The sequence below is a fragment of the Sapajus apella genome, unplaced genomic scaffold (genome assembly GCF_009761245.1).
Source record: "Sapajus apella isolate SASKATOON/1434 unplaced genomic scaffold, GSC_monkey_1.0 scaffold62, whole genome shotgun sequence".
Classification (NCBI taxonomy): domain Eukaryota; kingdom Metazoa; phylum Chordata; class Mammalia; order Primates; family Cebidae; genus Sapajus; species Sapajus apella.
In genome coordinates, this window is record NW_022437002.1 from 4,126,316 (window position 1) to 4,142,517 (window position 16,202).

Here is a 16,202-nt window from a genome sequence, read left to right on the forward strand (position 1 = left end):
TTTTTTTTTTTTTGTTTTTGAGACGGAGTTTCCCTCTTGTTACCCAGGCTGGAGTGCAATGGCGCGATCTCGGCTCACCGCAACCTCTGCCTCCTGAGTTCAGGCAATTCTCCTGCCTCAGCTTCCTGAGTAGCTGGGATTACAGGCACACGCCACCCTGCCCAGCTAATGTTTTGTATTTTTAGTAGAGACGGGGTTTCACCGTGTTGACCAGGATGATCTTGATCTCTTGACCTCGTGATCCACCCGCCTCGGCCTCCCAAAGTGCTGGGATTACAGGCTTGAGCCACCGCGCCCGGCCTCTTTTTTTTTTTTTTTAAAGATGGGGTTTCACCATGATGGCCAGGCTGGTTTTGAACTTCTGAACTCAGGTGATCCACCCACCTCAGCCTCCCAAAGTGCTAGGATTATAGGCGTGAGCCACCGTGCCCGGCTGCCCACTTATTTCTTCTTTCTCTCTCTCTCTCTTTTTTTTTTTTCTAGACACAGGGTCTCACTCTATCAACCAAACTGAAGTACAGTGGCACAATCATGGCATTGCAGCCTTGACCTCTTGGACTTAAGTGATCCTTCCTCCTCATCCTCCTGAGTACAAGTGCATATTACCATGCCTGGCTAATTACCGAGATCCAACTCGATCTGGAGACCCCCACCCAGGTGGGCTGAAGGTATTGAGAGGCAGACTCCCAGATAGCCCAACAGAGCAGATCTCTCCTGGGGACCAACAGCCTGAGAGCCTGCGGGGCTTGCAGCTCTCCAGGACTGAAGGCCCTGAGTAGAGATTCTTCCACATATTTATTTGCTCTTTGACAGGTGATTCTTATTAATACACAGGTGTTCTACATATACACATGACTCAGGAACATACCATGTAGGCAGCTGTTACCCACGTACCACTGATTACAAACTACAAGGTATCCTCCACAAAGGATTCATGGGGGCAGGGTAAACTTAATATTTCTCAACACTAATTTTTTCTTTTATCTTTTGTAAAAATGGGGTATTACTGTGTTGCCCAGTCTGGTATTGAGCTCCTAACCTCAAGTGATCCTCTAGCCTCAGCCTCCCAAAGTGTTAGGATTACAGACAGGCACGAACCACCACACCTAGCCCTATTCCTTTTTTTTTTTTTTTTTTGAGATGGGAGTCTTGCTCTGTCACCAGGCTGGAGTGCAATAGCGGGATCTCAACTCACTGCACCCTCTGCCTCCTGGGTACAAGTGATTTTCCTGCCTCAGCCTCAGAAGCAGCTGGGAATATAGGCACACGCCACCATGCCCAGCTAATTTTTGCATTTTGGTAGAGACGGGGGTTTCACCATGTTGGCTAGGATGGTCTTGATCTCCTGACCTTGTGATCTGCCTGCCTCGGCCTCCCAGAGTGCTAGGATTACAGGCATGAGCCACTGCACAGGCCTATTTTTCTATTTGTTATCACCCAGTAAGACTGCCAACTAATCAGAAAACCTGGGTTTAGTCTTATTTCCTCGTTTCCTTCTCTCTATAGCCTTGAGCAAGTCACTTCCCCTAACTAGATGATTCGTTATTCATATTCAGCCCAGGGTCTATGATTGTTGTTGTTGTTTTTTTTTGAAGTGGAGTTTGTTCTTGTCTCCCAGGCTGGAGTGCAGTGGCATGATCTTGGCTCACTGCAGCATCTTCCTCCTGGTTCAAGTGATTCTCCTGCCTCAATCTCCCAAGTAGCTGGGATTACAGGCACCTGCCACGGCGCCTAATTTTTTTTTTTTTTTTTGAGGCGGAATGTCACCCTGTCGCCCAGGCTGGAGTGCAGTGGCGTGATCTCGGCTCACTGCAACCTCCGCCTACCGGGTTCAAGGGATTTTCCTGCCTCAGCCTCGCGACTAGCTGGGATTGCAGGCGCTCACCACCACGCCCGGCTATTTTATTTTGAGACGGAGTTTCGCTCTTATTGCTCAGGCTGGAGTGCAAATGGCGCGATCTCGGCTCACCGAAACCTCCGCCTCCCGGGTTCAACCGATTCTTCTGCCTCAGCCTCCCGAGTAGCTGGGATTACAGGCATGCGCCACCACGCTCGGCTAATTTTGTATTTTTAGTAGAGACGGGTTTTCTCCATGTTGGTCAGGTTGGTCTCGAACTCCTGACTTCAGGTGATCCGCCCACCTCGGCCTCCCAAAAGTGCTGGGATTACAGTCGTGAGTCATCGCGCCCGGCTATTGGTTTCAACTATGGAAAGAAGGGATACGCTTCTGGCAGAAAAAGTTCTGGGGAAAAAAATCTCACTATAAAAAGGAAATAGTAGCAGAAACAGCTGGGAACTCGTAGAGACACTTAACTTTCGTAGGTATCCCTCGCAGTCTCCTCCCAGCCACTCCCTTCGTACGTCATATCCACGCCCCACCTTTAGTGGCTGTGGTCTCTTTAAGTTCGTATCTTCGGTGTAATGATAGGCGGTTGGACCAATAACGCGTTTCGTCCTGTAGATAAGTAGTTTGTCCATATCGGGCTGCCGTCCTGCAGATCCGCCATATTGTCTCCTGAAGCTGCCGCTGAAGCTGCTGCCGCTGCCGCCGCTGCTTCCGCCGCCAAGTGTGAGCGAGCGGAGCCGCGATGGGTGAGTGAGGAGACCAGGCATTCGGGTTCTTGGGCTCAGGCAGGATTTGGCGAGAGCCTGTCTCCGGTCTGCGTAAGATGTCTGCATCCCTCTAGCTAGGTCTGGGGAGAAGTCAGGCCGGGAGTGCCCCTCAAGCCAGTTTTGGGCCGAGCTAGGGCCCGCGGTGGGAGCAGTCCTTTGGTGCTGGTTCCGGGGACACCTTGGCACGCTGGGGACCACCCACATGGTGTCCTCGGGCAGGAGCTCACGTTTTCCTGGGAGCTAGAAAGGGGCCTACTCTCCGCCCTGCGCCCAGACTGGGGCTGGGGGACGGACTCCCGGCGGCAGGCCTGGGCGGCGCTAAGGTAGCTTTCTCCTGGCTTGTGTTTGGCCGACGCGCGTCTTCACTAGATTCAGTGGCTCCCCTGAACTCAGGGAAGTCCTACCTACGTAGCGGGGTGGAGTCCTCTGGTGAGGGGACGCCAGGCGAGCCAGCACCAGGCCAGTAACCATGGGCACCCAGGCCGAGGGTAGCTTGTGCCGCTGAAGGCCAGGAGAACGGAACCAAAGCGGAAATAGTGTGGTTCAGTTGGGCTCAGAGTGGCATCTCTTGTGATGGTAGAACACCAAAGGCCAGCTTCTCTTGGCCATCTTTAGGTTGGGGACTTTAGGTTTCTGGGCTGGCCTTGGTAAGGAGAAAAGGAGCGACCTGTTGATCTTTCTGGGGGGACTCCGGCTGGCAAGGCCTCTGTTAAGAGAGAATACCATGGCGAAGTCTTTGGACTTAGAGACAGAACCAATAGTGGTAATTCCTCTCCAGCAATAAAAACTGTTAAATTTGCTAAGTCTTCCTATGTGCAGGCATTGTGCTGATTGCTTTACATATCATGTTTTACTTAATTTGTAAAACCTAAGGAAATAGATGCTACCGTTATTGCTATTTTACAGATGTGGAAGCTGAGGTTTAGAAAGGTAAAGTAACTTACCAAAGATCACACAGTGGCTAAGCCAGGATGAACACTCCCAAGTCTAGTTTGTAACTGCTGGGGTGTTTTTTTTTTTCGTTTGTTTTTTCTGTTTTTTAAATACAGAGTCTTGCTGTGTTGCCCATGCTGGAGTGCAGTGGCGCGATCTCGGCTCACTGCAACCTCCGCCTCCGGGGTTCAAGCGATTCTCCTGCCTCAGCCTCCGGAGTAGCTGGGATTACAGACACGCCTAGCTAATTTTTTTTATTTTTGGTAGAGACGGGTTTTCACCGTGTTGGCCAGGCTGGTCTCAAACTCCTGACCTCAAATGTTTCGGCCACCTCGGCCTCCCAAAGTGCTGGGATTACAGGTGTGAGCCTCTGCCCTCTGGCCTTTTTTGAAAATTAATTTTATTTTTTGTAATGACCTGGCCCTCTAGTGGTTGCGCTGGAAGAAGGGAAAAAAGCTTTTACACCCTAGGCAAAGTTGTAAAGGTGTTTTGGGTTTTTTGTTTGTTTTTGCATGTTGGTCCACTTTGGAATCTGTCTTCTGAAGGAAGCTGAAAGAGTCCAGAGTGAATTGCTAACTCCAACTATTGTGTGTGGGGCAAGCAAAATGAGATTCTGCAATTTTTTTTTTTGGAGAAGGAGTTTCACTCTTGTCTCCAAGGCCGGTGTGAAGTGGCCTGATCTTGGCTTACTGCAACCTCCACCTCCCAGGTTCAAGCAATTCTCCTGCGTCAACCCAACCCAGTAGCTGGGATTACAGGCCCCCGCCACCACTCTCAGCTAATTTTTTTTTTCTTTTTAGTACAGACAAGGTTTCACCATGTTGGCCAGGCTGGTCCTGAACTCCTGATCTCAGGTGACCCACCCCTCAGCCTCCCAAAGTGCTGGGATTACAGGCATGAGCCACCGACCCGACCCCTGGAATTGAATTTTATTTATTTATTTATTTATTTATTTAATTTTTGGGATTGAAATTTTTTTTAAGATCTGTGATTCTAGGGAAACAAATTATTTTATTTTTGGGATTGAAATTTTTTTTAAGATCTGTGATTCTAGGGAAACAAATTATTCACTTGAGCTTCAAGGTAATGACTTTAGAATCAGATCTGGTATTGGAAGTCACTTAAATGCCAGACACAACACATATGGAAAGCATCTAGCAAAGTCCACGATAATGTTGTTCTTCCTTTCTGAGCCTTTTTTCATCTCTAGAAAAAAGGGGTGGGGCTGTGTTATCAAGATATTTGGGGATAAAATAAGGTAACAGCATTTGGGCTGGTCAAGGTGGCTCATGCCTGTAATCCCAGCACTTTGGGAGGCTGAGGTGGGTGGATCGCCTGAGGTCAGGAGTATGAGACCAGCCTGACCGATATGGTGAAACCCTGTCTCTACTAAAAATACAAAAATTAGCCGGACATGGTGGTGTGCTTCTATAGTTCCAGCTACTTGGGAGGCCGAGACAGGAGAATTGCTTGAACCTGGGAGGGGGAAGTTGCAGTGCGCCAAGATCATGCCAGCCTGGGCAACAGAGCCAGACTCTATCTCAAAAACAAACAAAAAGCAGATAACATTGTCTGGAGCCTAGTAAGGGCTCTATTAATGTCAGAACAGATTCTTTTCCACTTTCAAGAGTGTTCCTTTTCCTTAAGCACTCTGGTTTCCATGTTTCTCTGTTAAGTAATAAGACTGATAGGCCTTTCTTAGTAGCTGGAGCTTCATCTATCAGTGAATATTTAGGAGCTTTTATGTTATAAACTTTATGTTATAAATTTCGTATTGGTCTTCAGTTTCAGAAACGCTGTTGCCTCAAAGGGGAGGAACTAATGTTTAATAAGCTCAGTGAAATAAATTTGGTAGGAATTTACTCAGTTTTGTAGATTGGGAAACTGCCTCAGAGAAAATAACACAGCCAATAAGCCACAAAGCCAGAAGTAAGATTCTTACCCATTTTGCCGAACATAAATCTCTAAGAAGACTTAAGGAGTTAAGAAATAAAGTTAGTCCTATTCTGGTATAGTTCAATATGAAAGTTCTTCAGTGGAGCAACAAAACCCAACCAAGGTCTTGAAGGGGGGTTTTAGCCTAGAGTCAGGTAACTTCCTCTTTCCAGCTTCGTCTCAAGTACCTCTCCATCATCATACCTTGTCTTTAAGAATGTCAGCTTTTTGTTTATCTATATTCCATGTAGATCAGACTAATGTGTTTATTTAATCCTAACATCTAATCCGAGGTATCTTATGTTATCTTCATTTACAATTAGAAATCGAAGCTTTGAGAAGATTAGGTGACTAGTCCAGGGCTAGTAATCTGGATCCTGTGGGCACTGGAGACACTAACACAGCCTGCCTTCACATGCCCATGAGTAAAGAACCTGCTGTATTTAACTGCCTCTTAAGTGCACTCTCCGCTATCTCAGTCTTATATCCTACACTATTTCTGCAGTGCCCAAACTTCATTACCCTTAACAGACCTTTGTAGTGATTTTCCTGCCTCTAGGTGCCCTGTAGGGGTGATGTTTGTTGTTCTGGAGGTTGCTTTATTCTGACTCTCTAGCAGAGACTACAGCCTCATGAGTCTTAGCAGACACTAGTTGTCTTAGCACCATTACTACTACTTTGCTAACTGGGAATCTGGCCACCTTTCCTTACCCCAGGGGGTGGGTCTTGATATAAACTCTAAACCAGTCATTGTAACTTTAGCTCCCTAGACAGTGATTGATTTAGGCATGGGTGTATGATGCAGTTCTGCCTAATTAGATGGGAAGGGAAGCCTGGGGAACTTCTGGAGAAGCTTTCCTTATTTAAGAGACTTGCCAGATTTTATTTTATTTTTTTGCCAGTTTGTATTTTAACCCATGTTGCACCAAAATGTGAGAGCCATAAAAAAAGACAGAGATGGGAAAGCTATAATAATAATGGCCAAAACTTATACAGAACTTGCTATGTGCTAGTTACTCTTCTAAGTACAGGCATACCTCGGAGCTAAGGCAAGTTTGGTTCCAGGCCACAGCAGTAAAGCAAATATAATAAAGCAAGTCATGAATTTTTCTGTTTTGCAATGCATATTAAGTTTATGCTGTACTGTAGTCTCTTAAGTGTGCAATAATATGTCCAGTAAAAGTACACTTTTTTTCTTTTTGAGTCAGAGTCTCGCCCTGTTGCCCAGGCTGGAGTACAATGGTGCAGTGTCAGCTCACTGCAAACTCTGCCTCCCAGGTTCAAACAATTCTCCTGCTTCAGCCTCCCGAGGAGCTGGGATTACAGGCACCCCCACCATGCCCAGCTAATTTTTGTATTTTTAGTAGAGATGGGTTTCACCATGTTGGCCAGGCTAGTCTTGAACTCCTGACCTCGTGATCCGCTTGCCTCAGCCTCCCAAAGTGTTGGGATTATAGGCGTGAGCCACTGCGCCCAGCCTAAAAAATTTTTATGAATTAGCTGGGTGGAGTGGTGAGTTACTGTAGTCCCAGCTACTCAGGAAATTGAGGTGGGAGGATCGCTTGAACCTGGGAGGTTGAGGATGCAGTGAGCCTTGAAAGCACTAACACACACCAGCCTGGGCAACAGAGCAAGACTTTGTCTCAAAAAAAAACCAAAAAAACAAAAACAACCCCAAATCCTTTGTTGTCATTTATTTATTTATTTAGACAGGGTCTCACTCTGTCACACAGGCTGGAATTCAGTGGTGTGATCAACAGCTCACTATAACTTTGAATTCCCAGGCTCAAGCAATTCAGCTACCTACCTCAGCCTTCCAAGTAGCTGGGACAACAGGCATGCACCACCATGCACAGCTAATTTTAAAAATTGCTTTTATTTATTTATTTATTTTTATTTATTTATTTTTTTTTTGAGATGGAGTTTTGCTGTTGTTGCCCAGGCTGGAGTGCAATGGCGCGATCTCGGCTCACTGCAACCTCCACCCCCTGGGTTCAAGCAATTCTCCGGCCTCAGCCTCCCGAGTAGCTGGGACTACAGGCATGCACCATCATGCCCAGCTAATTTTTGTATTTTTAGTAGAGACGGGGTTTCACCTTGTTGACCAGGATGGTCTCGATCTCTTGACCTCGTGATCCACCCGCCTCGACCTCCCAAAGTGCTGGGATTACAGGCTTGAGCCACTGCGCCCGGCCCTAAAAATTGCTTTTAAAGGATGTTGCCTCGGCTGGTCTTGAACTGGGCTCAAGCAATCTTCCTGCCTTGGCCTCCCAAAGTGTTGGGATTACAGGTGTGAGCCACCTTGCCTGGCCTATTGTCATTTCCACAGTGTTAATAGCATTTTCACAAGGAGTAGAATCCATCTCAAGAACCACTTTTGTTTGCTCTCCCTTAAGAATAGCTGCTCATCCATTAAGTTTGATTGTGAGATTGCAGCAATTCAGTCACATTTTCAGGCTCCACTTCTAGTTATCTTGCTGTTTCCACCCCATCTGCAGTGACTTCCTCCATTGAAATCTTGAGCCTCTTAAAGTCATCCATGAGAGTTGGTGTCAGCTTCTTGCATACTCTAGTTTATGATGATATTTTGACCTCTCATGAATTGTGAACATTCTTACAAGACCTGAAAGTTGAAATCACTCCTTAATTCATACAGAATGATGGATTCTGTATGGCTACAGAATGGTGGTTGTGTTAACAGGCAGGAAAACAACATTAGGCGGAGTGTGATAGCTCATGCCTGTAATCCCAGCACTTTGGGAGGCCAAGGTGGGCGGACCACTGGAGGTCAGGAGTTCGAGAACAGCCTGACCAACATGATGAAACCCTGACTCTACTAAAAGTATAAAAAAATTAGCTGGCCATGGTGGTGTGCGCCTGTAATTGCAGCCACCCTGGAGGCTGAGGCAGGAGAATCACTTGAACTTTAGAGGCAGAGGTTGCAATGAGCCAAGATTACAACACTGTAACTTTAGCCTGGAGGACAAACTGAGACTTCATCTCAAAAAAAAAAAAAAAAAAGAAAAAAGAAAATATTAATCCTATTGTACCTCCATCAGAGCTCTTGGATGAACAGGTGTATGGTCATTGAGCAGTAGTATTTTGAAGAGAACTTTCTGAGCAGTAAGGTTCAACTGTGGGCTTAAAATATTCAGTAAATTGGCTGGGTGTGGTGGCTCACACCTGTAATCCCAGCACTTTGGGAGGCTGAGACAAGCGGATCTCCTGAGGTCAGGAGTTTGAGACCAGCCTGCCCAACATGGTGAAACCCCGTCTCTACTAAAAATACAAAAAAAAAATTAGCTAGGCATGATGGCAGGTGCCTGTAATCCCAGCTACTCAGGAGGCTGAGACAGGAGAATCACTTGAATCTGGGAGGCAGAGGTTGCAGTGAGCTGAGATTGTGCCACTGCACTCCAGCCTGGGCAACAAGAGTAAAATTCCATCTCAAAAGAAAAAAAAAAAAAAGAAAAAGAAAAAAAAAATATATATAATATATATAATAATATATAAAAATATTTTAATATATAATAAAATAAATATATATATATTATATATTTTTTTTTAGTAAATCAAGCTGTAAACAGATGTGCTGTGATCCAGGCTTTGTTGTTCCATTTATAAAGCATAAACACAGTAAATTCAGCATAAGTTTTAAACTCCTGAGAGTTTCAGAATGGTAATTGAACAATGGCTTCAACTTAAAGTCACCAGCTGTGTTATCCTGTAACAAGAGAGTGAGCCTGTCATTTGAAGCTTTGAAGCCAGGCGTTGACTTCTCTATAGCTATGAAAGCCCTAGATGACATCTTCCTCTAATAGAAGGCTGTTTCTTCTACATTGAAAATCTGTTGGCCAATGTAGCCACCTTCATCAATGAGCTTAGCTAGATATTTTGGATAACTTGCTTTAGCTTCTAAATCAGCACATGCTGCTTCATCTTGCCCTTTTTTTGAACTCTGTTACCCAGACTGGAGTGCAGAGGCATGATCTCACATTACTGCAACCTCCATCTCTGGTTTCAAGTGATTCTCATGCCTCAGCCTCCTGAGTAGCTGGGATTACAGGCATTTACCACCATGCCCAGCTAATTTTTGTATTTTTAGTAGAGACAGGGTTTGCCATGTTGGCCAGGCTGGTCTCAAACTCCTGACCTCAAGTGATCTGCCCACCTCAGCCTCCCAAATTGTTGGGATTACAGGCGTGAGCCACTGCACCCAGCCTCACTTTTTTTTTTTTTTTTTTGAGATAGAGTCTCACTCTGTCACCAGGCTGGAGTGCAGTGGCGCAATCCTGGTTCACTGCAACCTCTGTCTCCCAGGTTCAAGTGATTCTCCTGCCTCAGCCTCCTGAGTAGCTAGAACTACAGGTGTGCACCACCATACCCAGTTAATTTTTTGTATTTTAGTAGAGATGGGATTTCAGTATGGCCAGGATGCTCTCTATCTCCTGACCTCGTGGTCCACCCACCTTGGCCTCCCAAAGTGTTGGGATTACAGGCGTGAGTCACCACGCCTGGCCCCACTTTTTTTTTTTTTTTTGAGATGGGGTTTTGATCTTTTTGCCCAGGCTGGAGTGCAGTGGCATGATCTCAGCTCACTGCAACCTCTGCCTGCCAGGTTCAACAATTCTCCTGCCTCAGCCTCCCAAGTAGCTGGAATTACGGGCATACACTACCACGCCCAGCTATTTCTGTATTTTTTGAAGAGATGGGATTTCTGTATGTTGGTCAGGCTGGTCTCGTACTCCCGAACTCAGGTGATCTGTCCACCTCAGCTCCTAAAGTGCTGGGATTACAGGTGTGAGCCACTGTGCTTGGCTCCTACTTTTTTTTTTTTTTTTTTTTTTAAGAGATAGGGTTTCATCATGTTGGCCAGGCTGATCTGGAACTCCTGACCTCGTGATCCACCCACCTCAGCCTCCCAAAGTGCTGGGATTACAGGCGTGAGCCACCGCGCCTGGTGGCTCCTACTTTTTTTAAAGACAAGATCTTGCTCTGTGTCCCAGGCTGGGGTGCAGTGGCAAGATAACACACTGCAACCTCTAATTCCTGGGCTCAAGTGATCCTCCCATGTCAGCCTCCTCAGTAGCTGGGGACTACTGGTTGTGTGCTACCACACTCAGCAAATTTTTACTTTTTGTGAGACAATGTGGTCTTCAAGTCCTGTTCTCAAGTGATCCTCCTTCATCGGCCTTCCAAATCATTGGGATTACAAGCATGAGTCACTGAGCTTGGCCTCCACAGTGATGGCTCCTTTCCTTAAACTTTATGAACCAGTCTCTGTTAGCTTCACACTTCTGTATCTTCCTCATCTCTCTCAGCATTCACAGAATTAAAAAAGAGAGAGCCTGGCTCTGGATTAGGCTTGTGTTTAAGGGAATATTGTGACTGATTTGCTCTTCTGTCTAAACCACTAGAACTTTCTCCATATTGGCAATAATGCTGTTTTGCTTTTTTTTTTTTAAACATTTGTGTGTTCACTGGAATAGCACTTTTAATTTCCTTCAGTAACCTTTCCTTTGCATTCACAGCTTTGCTAACTGGTGCAACAGGCTTAGTTTTCAGCATATCTTGGCTTTCAACATATCCTCACTAAGCATATCTTGGCTTTCAACCTTCCTCACTAAGCTTAATCATTTCTAGCTGTTAATTTAGTGAGAGTCATCTAACTGCTTTTTTTCACTTGAACACATAGAGGCCATTGTAGGGTTATTAATTAGCCTTGTTTCAATATTGTTGTATCTCAAGGAATAGGGAGGGAGAGAGACTGGGGAATGGCTGGTTGGCGGAACAGTCAGAACATACACAATATTTATCGTTGAGTTCTCCATCTTATATGACCATGGTTCGTGGCATCCCAAAACAGTTGCAATTTGATTTGTGATCAAATATCACTGATCACATATCACCATAACTGATAAAACAATTGTAAGCAAAAGTTTGAAATATTACAAGTATTCCCAAAATGTGGCACAGACACAAAGTGAACACATGCTGCTAGAAAAATGGCACCAATAGACTTGCCTAACATGGGATTGTCACAAACCTTTAATTTGTTTTTTTTTTTTTTTTAAAAATACAGATTGGCTGGGTGTGGTGGCTCATGCCTGTAATCCAAGCACTTTGGGAGGCTAAGGCAGGCAAAACTTTGGAGCTCAGCAGTTTGAGACCAGCCTGGGCAACATAGTGAGACCCTGTCTCAATCTAAACAAAAAACACACGATATCTGTAAATCACAAAAAAAACGAGATATGCCTGTACTTTATGTATTCATTTAATTCTCAGATTCCCATGTTTTTGTTGAGAAAACCAAAGGATGGAGAGGTTTTAGTAACTTGAGCAAATTCATAGCTGATACATGGAAGAGACACTTACTCAGTATGGTTCTAATAAAAAAATGGGCTGTTTGTGCTTAAGCATTCCTGGTGGAGAAAGTAGCTATAGCAATCTCTTCCCCACCCATCCTTTCCTATGAAAATCTCACCTGTTTTTCAAGATCTAATTTAAATGCTGCCTCGTTCATGAACCTTTCCGAAATACCTTACGCCTTCCAATTTGGAAATGAACTCTCCTTCCGACCTTTTTTTTTTTTTTTTTTTTTTTTCTTGAGACATCTCACTCTGTTGCCCAGGCTGGAGTACAGTGGGGCACGATCTCTACTCACTGCAACCTCTGCTTCCCAGGTTCAAGTGATTCTCTGCCACAGCCTCCCGAGTATCTGGGATTACAGGTGCCTGAACCACGCCCAACTAATTTTTTGTATTTTTAGTAGAGACGGGGTTTCATCATGTTGGCCAGGCTGGTCTTGAACTCCTGACCTAGTGATCCACCTGCCTTGGTCTGCTAAAGTGCTGGGTTTACAGACGTGAGCCACAGTGTGCAGCACCCCTTTTTTTTTTTTTTTTTTTTTTGGAGACGGAGTCTCCCTCTCAGGCAGGAGTGCAGTGGTGTGATCTTGGCTCACTGCACCCTCCACCTCCCAGCTTCAACCCATTCTCCTGCCTCAGCCTCCCAAGTTACTGGGACTACAACTGCGTGCCACCACACCCAGCTAATTTTTGTATTTTAGTAGAGACGGGGTTTCACCATGTTGACCAGGCTGGTCTTACTCCTGACCTCAAGCAGTTTGCCCTCTGCAGCCTCCCAAAGTGCTGGGATTACAGGCATGAGCCACTGTGCCTGGACTGTTCATAACTTCCATATAGCCCTTTTCTCCCCCTGCCCCCAAAGACAGAGTCTCGCTCTGTTTCCCAGGCTGGAGTGCAGTGGCGCAATCTTCTCAGCTCACTCCAACCCCTCCCCCGGGTTCAAGCAATTCTTCTGCCTCAACCTCCTGAGTAACTGGGATTACAGGCATTTGCTATCATGCCTGGCTAATTTTTTTTTTTTTTTTAGTAGAGATGGGGTTTCATCCTTTGACCAGACTGGTCTCGAACTACTGACCTTGTGATCTACCTGCCTCAGCCTCCTAAAGTGCTGGAATTACAGACATGAGCCACTGCGCCCAGGCCCATATAGCCCTTTTCACATCCTTTTTTGTATTACAGTTATTTCATTCCATGTTACTAGTTTTTTGACCAATTGCTTGTTTTACATAGCCTCATTTCCTTATCTTTAAAATAGGTATAGGTTAGGTGCAGTGGCTCACACTTGTATTGCTAGCACTTTGGGAGGCTCAGGAAGGAGGATCACTTGAGGCAAGGAGTTTCAGATCAGTCAGGGAAACATGGCAAAACCCCCATCTCTACAAAAAAAAAAAAAACTGGGTGTGGTGGCATGTGCCTACAGTCCCAGCTATATTAGGGGCTGAGGCAGAAGGATCACTTGAGTCTAGGAGCTTGAGGTTGCCGTGAGCTATGATCTCACTGTCATACTCTAGCCTAGGTGACAGAGCAAGACCTTGTCTCTAAAAAATAAAAATAAAAATGAAATAAAATAAAATAGAGATAATAGGATTGTTACAGGAATTAAATGAGGTAATGCCTGTAAAGCATTTTAGCTCGGTGCTTAGCACATAGTAAGTACTCAGTAAGTGATAATTAATAGCTGTTAGTTACTTAGTAAACAAAGTACTTTCTATGTGTCAAGCTATATATATATATATATACACATACATACATACATGCATATTTTGAGACGGAGTCTTGCTGTCACCCAGGCTGGAGTGTTGTGCTGTCTCAGCTCACTGCAATCTCTGCTTCCTGGGTTCAAGTGATTCTTCTGCCTCAGGCTCCCTAGTAGCTGGGGTTACAAGCATCCGCCACCATGCCTGGCTAACTTTTGTATTTTTAGTAGAGAAGGGGGTTTCACCATGTTGAACTCCTGATCTCAGGTGATCCACCTGCCTTGGCCTCCCAAAGTGCTGGCATTACTGGTATGAGCCACCATACCCAGCCAAGCCCTATATTAAATATAAAGTTAAATTAACGAGTCTTTGTCATTGAGGAGAGGACAGAAACATTGTGAATACTTGTTAGAAACCCATATTTTTAGGACCAGGCAGACAGCAATTATTTTCAGCAAGTGATTATTGAGTGCTTGCTATGTGCTGGGGACTTTTCTAGACCCTGGAAATACAGTGGTGAACAAAACAGACAAAACCTCTTTCTGGTGAAGTTCCAGATTTTACATTCTAGTGGATAATTGAATGAAATAAACCAAAGGGAGACTGGCAGATGAACGGGACAGCCCTATTTCCTGTCTACTGAGCTCTAGCCAATTGTTGCTGCCATGCAGAATGTGGTTCTAGTGTTGTCTTATTTGCATGATTTCCCATCCTTTCTACAATTCCTCTCCCTCTTGAAGCTGGAAATCTGTTTTTTTAAATAATACTTACTGCTTTGTAGAAGTTACAAGTTAACTTTCAAAATCTGAAAACATTAGCAAAAGATATTTGAGACCAATTATAGTCTGAGAATTATCTGTTTTATTTGCAAATGTTATATCAATTAATATTCTGTGTATCTTTTTTTTTTTTTTTTTTTGAGATGGAGTTTCACTCATGTTACCCAGGCTGGAGTGCAATGGCGCAATCTCGGCTCACCACAACCTCCGCCTCCTGGGTTCAGGCAATTCTCCTGCCTCAGCCTCCTGAGTAGCTGGGATTACAGGCACGCACCACCATGCCCAGCTAATGTTTTGTATTTTTAGTAGAGACGGGGTTTCACCGTGTTGACCAGGATGGTCTCGATCTCTTGACCTCGTGATCCACCCGCCTCGGCCTCCCAAAGTGCTGGGATTACAGGCTTGAGCCACCGCGCCCAGCCCTCTGTGTATCTTATGAAATATTATGTAGTCTATGTAATTTACCAAATTATGTTTTTTAATGTTATTTAATTTTTTAAAATGTATTATTTATTTATTTTTTTGAGACGGGGTATTGCGATCTCAGCTCACTGCAACCTCTACCTCCTGGGTTCAAGCAGTTCTCCTACCTCACCCTCCTAAGGCAGCTGGAATTACAGGCATCTACCACCACACCTGGCAAATTTTTTTGTATTTTTAGTAGATATGGGGTTTCACCATGTTGGCCAGGCTGGTCTCATAACTCCTAACTTCAAATGATCTGCTCGCCTCTGCCTCCCAAAGCGCTGGGATTACAGGAGTGATCCACCGTGCCTGGCCAATTTATTTTTTAAAGGAAGTCTTGAGCCTTTAAAATCTTGAGCCTCACTCAGGCATGAGCCACCACACCCAACTTAAAAAACATTTTAAAGGGATGAAGACCAAAAAAAAAAAAAAAGGTGGGGCGGGGTGAAAAAAAAAAGGGGGGGTATGAAGACAAACTTTTTTTTCTTTTGGAGACACAGTCTCGCTCTATCGCCAGGCTGGAGTGCAGTGGTGCTCAGGCATGAGCCACCGCATCCAGCCTGAAGACAAACATTTTTAAATGTCATGCTGATAATAATAACTTTATATGTTTAGTAGGTATTAATTTAGAGCATAATATACATTTGGAGTAAGGTTCACAAAATATTATAAATCCATATTTTATTTATCTATTTTTAATTTCTTAAATAAATATAAATTTTTGAGGCAGGGTTTCACTCTGCTGCCAGGCTGAAGTACAATGGCACAATTATGGCTCATTGCAGGCTTGAACTCCTGGGCTCAGGTGATCCTCCTGCCTCAGGCTCCTGAATAGCTGGGACCGCAAGCATGTGCCATCATGTCCAAAAAAACTATTTTTTTTTTTTTTTTTTTTTTTTTTTGCCACAGGAACATGCTTACCTACAGGATAATTTTTGTATATTTTTTAAAAATATGGAACGCTTCACGAATTTGCATGTCATCCTTGCGCAGGGGCCATGCTAATCTTCTCTTTATCATTCCAATTTTAGTATAGGTGCTGCCGAATTGAGCACGATTTTTGTATTTTTTTATAGAGATGGGGTCTTGACATGTTGCCCAGACTGGCCTTGAATTCCTGGGCTCAAGCAATTCTCCCGCCTTAGTCTCCCAGAGTGTTGGGATTACAGGCATGAGCCACCATATTTTAAATTCAGATAATTGAAATTTTTGGCTGACTTAGTTCTGATTAGCTGGTTATTATATGTATTTTTTGTTTATTGTAATGTGGCAGGTGAAATTCTGGTACTTAAGAGCTCATATTTCTAGAAGCATTAGCCCTGTATTTTCCTTGTTTCACTTGTGCTTGCATATTTAGCATTATCTTCTATTACATTTCTTGATGAGACTGTAAGCCACAAGTCCACTTAACT

General features: G+C 44.5%; 1 protein-coding gene and 1 non-coding gene across 3 annotated transcripts in view; one reads left to right on the forward strand and one right to left on the reverse strand.

Moving 5' to 3' along the window:
- The first annotated feature begins 2,472 nt into the window (after positions 1 to 2,472).
- The window catches only part of KPNA6 (karyopherin subunit alpha 6), a 61,880-nt gene continuing 48,150 nt past the window's right edge, over positions 2,473 to 16,202 (forward strand). Inside the window, exon 1 of one of the 2 annotated variants that reach the window (XM_032246732.1) lies at positions 2,473 to 2,592. In XM_032246732.1, the coding sequence (XP_032102623.1) occupies positions 2,589 to 2,592 (4 nt within the window). In that variant the 5' untranslated portion in view covers positions 2,473 to 2,588. Of the gene's footprint in view, positions 2,593 to 2,717; positions 2,937 to 16,202 lie in introns of those variants that run through there. The other variant, XM_032246733.1, reaches the window with a different exon arrangement.
- On the reverse strand, positions 15,739 to 15,845 carry LOC116529672. Its single transcript, XR_004259601.1, has one exon. It is a non-coding gene; the product is annotated as a U6 spliceosomal RNA (small nuclear RNA).